We start from the raw sequence: 10,459 nt of genomic DNA, 5'->3' as shown, positions 1-10,459 counted from the left end.
GCGGGTGCTTCGCAGCCCCTGGTCTGTACCTCGGTGCAGGCCCGTGATCACACCGCAGTCGCTTTCAGGAAGCCCTCACCGCGTTCACGGCACGCACGGGTGCGCACACAGACGAAGGCAGGCAGAGCACGTAGTCTCCCAGGGGTTACAGCAGCCCTTCAGCTGTGTCATCGGCTAGCTGCGAACACGGGAAGAATCATGCAACTGCTGAGCTGTCTCTGATGAACCTCCAGTTTGACTTAATTGCATTAGGTTTTTTTGAGGTAATACCTTAGGTCATCCAGTCAGACAGCCACGCTGGTTTAAAAGTTGGTATCATCTATGTCGGATATACCTATGTTAGAAAATGGCGTATCATCACTGTAGGAGAAGTCAGGGCATAAAGCATTCAGAACTGCAACTGTGGTGTAAGTGCAAAATAATGTAGTGAGAATTTAACTTCACCACTTGTGTCACTTAAAAGAAATTTCAGATTCATACTGCTGTTCTACAAAATCTTGTCACTTGTTTTCATGTAAAATTAGCTGAGCTTAGAAAACGCCACAGAAATCAACTCTTCAAATAAGTGGCATGCATAGCCAGAGGCATTTGAGTTTTACAGTTTTAGTATGATTTCTTTCTAGATTGCTGCTCTACTAAGTATACAAGCATTTTTAAATGAAAGGGTGCATGTGTGTTCAGGTCCTCTGTCACTCTGTACTATTCCTGTGATTGCTACGATGATAATGTGAAAACTCCAATGTAAATGGGCACATAAGTTGCACAGTCCTTGTGTTCAAACTTGGAATGAGTGCAGTTTCACTTGCACTTCCACTCAAGTGTGCACCAGCTTGTTTTGCAGGACTGTGGAGCAGACTGTGCTAAGTTCCAGAAGAGTGAACTGGAATACAAATTCAACAAGAAAGCTTTAGAAAGGCCCTATACCTCAAAACACTCCTGGGGAAAGACCTATGGGGAGCACAAGCGCCACTTGGAGTTTAGTCACGACCAATATAGAGAGCTCAAGAAATATGCAGAAGAGATTGGCATTTTCTTCACAGCTTCTGGCATGGATGAGGTAGGTAAGCCATACTGGAATAACAGGCAGAATCCATCTGTTGTGTCTGTTGGTTTTTACTTAGGCACAATAGTTTATACATAAGAAGAATACTAAATATGTGTGGGTGTTGAATTTCTAAATGAGGAAACTAGAGTAATTGCACTTCTGCCAGTTCACTTGTGTCTCTATAATGGTTGAGTAGATGACTGAACATATTGGAAGACCTGTCATGTATGCTGAGGTATTTATGCACAGTACATTATATTAGAGATGAGGCCTCAGTTGAACTCCATAAACAATCAAGGCTTTGAGAGTTTAGACCAAGACTGCAATCTGACTGCTATTCAGTGTTTTCTGGTATATTGGCTCCACAAATTTCAAACTTCCCTCTGTATTTAAATCAGATTCCTTTCTCAACTTAATCTCTATTATTTCCCTCTTTTTTTTTTCCTTTCTCTTGTTTACTAGACCCCAGCTGGGGTATCAGCTTAATTACCTTTTTTACTAATTTTTTGTCCTGCCTATCTGACATAAAAGTTCCTACTTTTATATCTTCTCTGTGTATTTGAACACTGTTATCACATGTCTTTTCTGTTTTGTATTATCTGGACTAAGCAATTTCAATTCCTTCAACTTGGTTTCAATTCCTGTGCTGTCTTTTCTAGTCCTTTGGCCATTCTCACTGCTCCTATCAACTTACTGTCCTGTTGACCAAAATCCTTGAATTGCTGTGCCCCAGCTGAGATGGTATGAGCACCAAATACCATAAAAAATTACTTCAGATGTCTGACAAGACAAAAAGGTGTTTTGCCTGTATTGCAATAGCATGATGCCATCGACTCCGAAATAGATCTGTGAAAAGAGGATGTTGTGATCTTTATTATCTTCATGTCTAGGAGCGCTCCTGAGCAATGCCTACTCCTTTAAGAAAAGAGTAATTAAATCCATTACTCTTGGACTTCTGTATCTGGGATTCTAAAGACCTATATGCTTTTGAAGAAAAGAAATCACACTCTTTCTTTGATGTTAAAACCTCTAGCTTCTAAAGGCTGTAGTGCCACGCAGAACATCTTTCATATGCAGCTAAGATCACTTCCCACCTCTGGGATCATGCTTTTTCTCAAGATGTTGTGCTCCTCTGTGTGTGGCCTCATCAGTTAATTAAGTTCTTGAGAATACATTAACTTCTGTAAATTGAACATTTCTGGAACTCCAGCTACATCGAAGATGTTAAATTGTGTGTTTAACTATATTGGGAAATCAATTAAGTGATGTGTGAAGTAAATATAAAGGCTATGAGTAATTCCTTTATCTACTCTGTTCCAGTGTGTACTGGAGACAAAACAGGATCCCACTGAACCACTCCCATTAATGTCATCCCTATTATTTGAGATTACTTCCTGCTCTTTGAATCTCTTACAGAAAAGCTGCCAATTTTCAAGATATATTTACCTAATGAAGAGTGGCCTTAGATATGAGATCTGTCTGCCATATTTCATTTTATGTAATCTCCTCAGGTTAGATCTGTGGCTTTTTAATAGTGTGTATTCACTGTCTTAATGCACAGTGCATCTTAGTGAGTAAACTACATTAAAGACATGCAAAAAATGGAATCTGCATCATAATTATGATAGAAAAATTAGACTGAAGAAGGTGTGATTCTCTTTTGGATAGTAGCACTCTGGCACTAAGTAAATTTCACTGCAAGAAGGAATGAGATGAAGAAATTAAAAGTTTGTGGGTGGCTGAAGGGGAACAAAGTTAGGTGACTAATTGTTTCCCCTGGATGTGGATTGAGGTTTTCAATATCTCTTGCCTGTGATAGGTTTGCGATTTTCTTCCTTAAAATACTAATTTTTAAAAGGCCACTTACTGATGCAATACTGATTTTTATGGAGCCTCAAATAATTCCTGAATTGTTGTCAATATAGCACACAAATTTTTAGAAGAAGGCAGAGTATAATTAACATTTGAAGAAACCATTTTATAGTCTTTTCTTTGGCATATTTTATATTTATTTTCTAGTACCTCTCCTAGAAGCAAATCCATTTTGTATTTCTCTTTTTGGGCATTTACTTTTTTTCAGGTGCTTATTCAATATACTTGTGCAGTTTTTCAGTTTGACTGATCTATTCAGGAAAACTACCTGTAGTTTTAAACACTGTGTTTGTAGTTTAGTATTTCTGACCCGGAGGAAGTATGTGGTAGGAAGAGTGCCTGCGTGCCTGCAGTACATCTCTTCCTCAGTAGGCAAGCTCCCATATGCAAGTAGTTGCTCTCTCTGAAGTGCCAAAAAACCCCAAGAATGCTGTGGTCCACAAGTTCATCTTAAAGTTAGAGGAGCAGTGGAGCTCACCTGTACTAAGCAGCTGTACCTACAGCTGGCTTGACCAGCTATGGCTGGGAGACCAAAGAGACCTTTAGACAGGAATCTCAGTCAAAAAACTGTGGAAAACCTGGTTCTGTAATAGAAGTATAAAATAAGGCATCTCAGTAATACTTCATCTAGAGGGTAGTCAGAAACTAGTGTCCTTGGAATAGTAAATGTTATTTCAGAAGCAGTGTATTTTGGGATATATATACATACATATATATATGACCTATTTAATTATTATAATTAAACTGGGTTGTTTATTTCCCAGTATGGTAGTTCTTTATCTTTGATTTCTTTTCCCTGTAGATGGCTGTGGAATTTCTACATGAACTGGATGTTCCATTTTTCAAAGTAGGATCAGGAGATACAAACAATTTTCCATATTTAGAAAAGACTGCAAAGAAAGGTAAGCATTTTATTTTGAGCCATCTTGGTAAACATCACAGTGTCTCACTAGATCAGTTACTAGATCTTTCCTCCAACTGATTTGGAAAAAAATCTGAAGTACCTTTAGAAGAAAATCACCCTCAGACTTGGAAAAAAAAGGTGCACTCAGCTTCCTTTTCTACTGAATTCACTTCAAGAATTTAATTTAATCTTGTGTAGCTTTCTTACAGACCTAGGACAAAACATGCGCATGTTTTTTAACGGCTAGGTCGCCCAATGGTGATTTCCAGCGGGATGCAGTCAATGAAAACAATGCATCAGGTTTATCAGATTGTGAAGCCCATCAATCCAAACTTCTGCTTCCTGCAATGCACCAGTGCCTACCCACTACAGCCAGAGGATGTCAATCTCCGTGTCATATCGGTCAGTGAATAACCCAGAGTATGCCATGGGCTGGGTACCAGAGAAAGGCTATGCGCTTTTATTGAGATATATTTCCAGGTCTTAGGCATGCTGGAATTTGCTTTGGAGGAGTCAGAAGATGTATCATGTTCCTTTAATTCCTGCAAGTGTTGAAGTAAAAATACCCCTCGGATCCTTTTTTAGCAGAACTCAGCTTTGAGGAATATAATAAAAGATACTACTGGAGTATTCACAGTTAAACAGAGGAAAATATGACATATGGTTAACATGTTAACCCTGTGCTTTGTAGTGCAGAGAAAAATGATGTAGACTGTTATCATTAAGAAGGTGCATGGAATTGAGAACATAATTCTAAATAGGGAGCTAGACCAGAAACTTTTGTTAAAATCACTTAATGTGAATATCAGGGCAATGGAGAAAACAGATTATGCGCTTGTATAGTTTTCCTCACTGAAAATATTACTTGGATGTACTTGATAATGATGCAAGAAAATTTTCCCAAATTGGACAGTGTTCAAGCACTTGTCTAGCTTTATGCACCCCTAATATATTACTTGTAGTAGAATGGGACATGGCTGCATTTAATTAACTTTAGGATTGTGTGATTGTGCCCTATGTATGGCCAAAAGGATTACTTCGGATTTTAAATATGGGGTTGAAGAAATCTGCTTTGGATACAGGTTAAGTTTAACCAGTTCACTGGGTTCCCAACTGCTTGTTTTGTGGCACAGGAATTGTACATGGATGTTATTGCACTTGTCACTGTTAAATTTGCTTTGTCTTTGAAATTGCTGCCTTGGTAACTGAGACAAACTCTGTTATGATTCAAGGCATATCAGTCAGCTTTTCCTGATATCCCCATTGGCTATTCGGGCCATGAAACTGGCATAGCCATTTCAGTAGCAGCAGTTGCTATGGGTGCTAAAGTAGTGGAACGCCATGTGACTCTGGACAAAACATGGAAAGGAAGTGATCATCAAGCATCCCTGGAGCCAAATGAACTGTCAGAGTTAGTGAAAGCCATCCGTACTGTGGAAAAAGCAATGGGTTCTCCAGTTAAACAGCTCTTGCCCTGTGAAATGGCTTGCAATGAAAAGGTAACCTTACTTTTGATTCACGTATAGCTGAAACTCATTTAGACCTATAGCTAATAACGCTATATTCAGAAAAATAGCTTGCCAGTTGTTTATTGCACCAGTGTTTCTGCCTTTGCACTCAAAAATTTCTGCTGCTATGTAGCAGCATGCACAGTATTTCTGCTTAGCATACTGTAATGTTAGAGGAGACCTGTCATTTCCTATAAACTGCTATTTCTGTGAGTCAGTAACTACTTTTACCAAAGCATAATGTTGGCAATTCTCAGTATAATGGAGTTCTATGTATATCATCCAGTGTTAACTAAGTTGAGCAGAATCATAGAATTATGTCACATCAGTACCTCCAGGGATAGTGACTTAACCACTTCCCTGGGCAGCCTATTCCAGTGCTTGATAACCTTTTTGGTGAAGAAATATTTCCTAATATCCAGTCTAAACCTCCTCTGGCACAACCTGAGGCCATTTCATCATTCTGTCGCTTGTTATTTGGGAGAAGAGACCGACACCCACCTTGCTACAACATTCTTTCAGGTAGTTGTAGAAAGTGATAAGGTCTGCCCTCAACCTCCTTTTCTCCAGGCTCAACAACCTCAGCTCCTTCAGCCAATCCTCATAAGACCTGTTCTCTGAGACTCTTTACTGGTTCTCAAGACTAGCTTTGTTGCCATTCTTTGGACCTGCTCCAGCAGCTCAATGTCTTTCCTGTAGTGAGGGGCCCAGAACTGAACACTGTATTGGAGGTGTGGCCTCAGCAGTGCCAGGAGTAATAGGTCTCTGTGACTGTATACAAGCTTCTTTTACACTAAGCTAGAATACTAGTCAGTATAATTAGATTCCCTCCATTCTGATTCTGAAAAATTCCAGTGACCCATTATCCAGTTTCAGAAAGGATCTGGATGTTACCAGCAGTCTAGTTACATAGAAGGTTTCCACACTAACTCAATCTTCATTTGGATTAAGAAGTAATAGGGAGGACAGTTCCACCTAACCTGTTCCCAAGTAACTGCTGAATATTTTTTATCCTTTTTGGTATACTAAGCCTAGGAATGTGTTTGACTTAAACCTTTTTTTTTTTTTAATTTCTCCCTTGTAGCTGGGGAAGTCTGTTGTGGCGAAAGTGACAATTCCTGAAGGTGCAGTACTGACACTTGACATGCTGGCAGTGAAGGTGGGAGAGCCTAAGGGATTTCCTCCAGAAGCCATCTTTGATCTGGTGGGCCAGAAAGTTAAAAAAAATATTGAAGAAGATGAAACAATCACTGAGGAAGCAGTGGAAAATCACGTAAAAAAAGTGAAGTGCTAAAGCAAAGCACTCCATTCCATATTTCATTATGTAGTACTGCACAACATATTTAAATATAGCACTATGGTAGATTAGAAGGGGTGTAATTATGAGGATCCAAGCAGGTTAGAATTTTCAGGTTCTCATTTGCAGAAAGTTTCTGTAGCAACCAAGTATAAATTATGAAGATCTATTTTATTAGGAACTGGATATCACTGTGTCTAGAAAAGACCATACTCTTCCTTTCTCCGTTCCACTTAACCTAGATTAATTTGGAGTTTTGCCAAATCTAAGACCACAGTCTGCTCTTTTCCAGCTTCCCTTTTCTGGTAAGAATACATTAAATCACAATAATTTTTTGTCTACACTTTGAATTGTTCTAACACCGTATATTTTGATGATCCTCTTTTCTGCCACTTACCTCACTCATGTTATAAGAGGATGCTAGTTGAAGCTGAATGCAGATAAGTGAAAGTTTACATACAATGAACAGAAAACTACACATGCAACCTGATGGATTTTTCTCAAGATCAAAGTCTTAAGATAGAAAGTCTCAAAGATAAAGCAGTAGGTTGCAGGAATCTGCACTATGAAGAAAATCAGCTCCTTGAGAAAGCTGGGTTCTCAAGAGACAGTACTGAGAAAGGAAGCAAACTAGGTACGTAGAAGGGTCCCATTTAAGGGGCAAGAGAAAGAAATTTGGTCTGAGATGGATCAGTGAAAATAACCTATGCTTCAAAAAAAAAAAGTGCAAAGCATCTGTTCCGGGCTTAGTGAAGCCTGGAATCAATTCTGCAGTGCATTTGAATACTTCTATTTGTACCTGGGGGCAACTTCTCAGATTGGAAGCCAAATGCTGGTGAAGATTCAGCAGCCTCTTTCCTGTACTAACAAATACAGTGGGTTGGGTTTTTTTCCCCTTACACTGGTGTTTGAGACAGCCAAGGTGGCTGCTTAACCAGATGACACCACTATGCTCCAGCATGATGGTCATTGCTTCTCTGGTGTGCTCTCCTCTTGCATCACAGCTTCTCACTTAAGAAATGGAACTCCTATGTGCCTGCTGCTCTTCCCTTTGTCCAGGAAGGAGCCATATGGCAGCACCTGCAAACCAGACATCTTTCACTTAGCTTGGTTGACAAAGAAATGCTTTGGTATAATTCATCTGCATTTTTCTGTGGTGGAATCATTTACTAGAGATGGTTATTTAGAACTTGCTACCTCTTGGTCATGAGTTGGTGAAGTATCTTGAATTTGGTGATGGTGTTTCTGTACTTGTAAGCTGTTTATTTTCAAAATGTTTACCCTTTGCAATTCTGAGGAAACTGTCCTTAAACTGGGAAGGAGATTAATTGAATCACGCACTTGACTGTATGTGAGCTCTGATTGATGCAATCTGCTTGCCTTACATTAAAAAACTACTCAATTGTTAAAAGATTTTAATTTTTTTTAAATTTCAAATTTGAAAAATAAATTTAGCTTATAAAACAAGATGTTGTTTTTGTGTTTCAGCCTATGGTCAGGCATTGCCTTTGCCAGCACCAGTGATGATTCCATGCTTTTAATATTTGAACCCCATAAGATTACCTGACCTGCTTCAAATAGCAGTTGTTCTTCACTCCAGCAGGGCTGGTCCTAGAGGCTGCTGTAAACATAGGTGCCAAAAATTTCTAGGACTTTAATTAATATATTGGAGGGGGAAAAAAAAATCCCTATACAGAAACTTGAAGCTGTCTCTCCTAGTTTTATGTGAGCATACCTTTATCCAGCTGCAGTTAAAGAGCCTCTGCAAACAAACACAAAAATAAATTAAGCAGACGTGCCCCCCTGACCTAGTGTTTTTATTGTACCTGTGGGTTCTCCAGACATTTCACTTCAATGGGGGGTGGTACACAACAGTTTCTTGTGCTTCTGCTCTGTGTGGGGAAAAATAGGGCCACCCAGAAGCCCAGTTCAGAATCTCTGTCACAAGTAGGATCAACTAATGGCTACTAAATGTGACTACTTCAGCTTTACCTGAAGGAACTTTTCCAACCGTTGCTGCCAGTCTTTGATTTTTCTGAGATGGTACATAAGTATGAACTCATTCACTTCGTCCATTTATTATCCAAATCTGACCCTGTCAGCTATAACACTATGCAATATATGAACCTGAAGCTGGAACCAAACTAGACCTATTACCATACATAATTGCAGCCTCTCCAGGCAGATGAGGGTTAATAAAAAAGATGGCAATATCTGGGTTCAAATCTGAGTTGTAATAGACTTCTTTCAACCAGACTTTCTCCATTTTGCAAGTTGAAAAAAAGTAAAATAAGTATTATGTATGGCAGTTTAGGTGGTACATCAACATCATTTATAAAATGCATATACATTAAAAATCAGTTGGTTTTCTTGAGCTTAACTGTTACCTTCTAAAAGCATCACAATTACAGCTTTCATATGAAAGAGATTAATTCGTGTAGATGATTGCTAAAGTGACTTTCATAGAAAAAGCATGAAATAGTAGGCTTTATTTTGCTTTGTTCCTTATGTTAATTTGCATATTCCAATAGACCCTTCCCAGAGCCTCAAGGCTGGGTAAACTGGTTCTGTGAACTTGCAGCGGAAGGTGTGCAAATGAGCCATGCCATCTGTAACATTGTAGAATGAAAGGATTCCTGCTTCATAATCCAGAAAAATGCCAATGCGATCAGGATCATCTTCTAGCAGGATGGGGATTCTTTCCCCCTTGTGGAATGCCCAGTATTCAAAATCAAACTTCTTAAGGCACCAAGATGCTCTATTCCAGCCTAGTCGACAGCTTTCAGAGTCTCCTTTCCTGCCAATGGAAGGATAGGCTGCGCCAATCCACCATCCCGCTCCAGCGTGAAGCAAGTCAACTTCCCAGTAATGGCTCCCAGAAAGGAATGCATCTCTGCTTAGTACTTGCCATAATTTATCAAATCGTTGGGGACCACAAGGGTAAAATATCCTCCTCCAATTACAGCTTACTACAAGACGGTCATCAGACAATTTCAGCCTTGGGTGAAGGCTGTCATATTCCCAGGTTGGTGATCTTGCATCTGCAGTCAAAACCATAAACAAAGTTACTACATTTATCATGACTCTTGAAAGAAGTCCCTGGTATAAAACACCTGCAAGAGCCCACAGCTGGCAGTGTCTTGGAACTGCTATTTTGCAAGGAAAACCCTGACATTTTTAATAGAAAGCACTGCCATATTTATATGCACTGATGTGTTAAAGTTGTACAGACTTTAAAGCAGGTCAGTATGCAATCATATATGCATGTTTCAGAAAAGGCAAGATGCATACAGCCAGGTAGGGAACAAACATTCTGCTTTACACAGAATAGTTGGAGACTTCTGGTGAGATTACAGCCTAAAGGTTTTAGAGAGTACTAAAGTGGACCCTTGGAGCAATGCATAAGCCACTCCATTCTCTATTGGTCCTCTGATACTCCCCCACAATTTCCTCCAATGAGCAGGGAAGGCTAAGAAAGGTCTCCCACAATTCATGTGAAAGAGCACATATATCTTGCATGGTGAGGGTCCATTTTCTGCGCAGTTAATTACAACCAAGACTTACCCTCTACACTTGTCTGTAATGTTTCAGAAAAGAAAGTAGTACACATGCATTATGACTATAAGATACAGGTGGACCTTACATCTCCTTGCCTTGCTGTGGCTGCTAACATCAGCTATGTTTAAAACACAGGCACCAGTGAGGCACCGCTGTTGGTTGTTTTATATACAGAGCCCTACTAACAGATTGTCTTCGTCTGGGTAGGATCACTGCACACACCTAGGTACCAGAAATGAAGCAGTTGCTTTGTTTGAGGCAAAGACATGTGGAGA

General features: G+C 39.5%; 2 protein-coding genes across 2 annotated transcripts; one reads left to right on the top strand and one right to left on the bottom strand.

The window, feature by feature from the left end:
• Positions 1-819: 819 nt before the first annotated feature.
• Positions 820-6,803, top strand: NANS (N-acetylneuraminate synthase; the record flags this gene model as incomplete). Its single annotated transcript, XM_010169577.1, has 5 exons — positions 820-1,057; positions 3,720-3,819; positions 4,069-4,223; positions 5,054-5,320; positions 6,414-6,803. Coding segments are annotated over 5 exons (970 nt in total), but the record flags the coding sequence as incomplete, so codon positions are not given.
• A 2,211-nt stretch (positions 6,804-9,014) lies between these two features.
• On the bottom strand, positions 9,015-9,707 carry TRIM14 (tripartite motif containing 14). Its single transcript, XM_010169576.2, has one exon. It carries the CDS (start codon positions 9,705-9,707, stop codon positions 9,132-9,134), a length of 576 nt encoding a protein of 191 aa, XP_010167878.1. The 3' UTR covers positions 9,015-9,131.
• Positions 9,708-10,459: the final 752 nt, after the last annotated feature.

The sequence above is a fragment of the Antrostomus carolinensis genome, unplaced genomic scaffold (assembly GCF_000700745.2).
Source record: "Antrostomus carolinensis isolate BGI_N321 unplaced genomic scaffold, ASM70074v2 scaffold34076, whole genome shotgun sequence".
Lineage (NCBI taxonomy): Eukaryota > Metazoa > Chordata > Aves > Caprimulgiformes > Caprimulgidae > Antrostomus > Antrostomus carolinensis.
This window is presented reverse-complemented; position numbering and strand designations above follow the sequence as displayed.

Coding starts and splice junctions, on each gene's coding strand:
- TRIM14 (XM_010169576.2), bottom strand. CDS start 9,707: ATGATAAATGTAGTAACTTTGTTTATGGTTTTGACTGCAGATGCAAGA.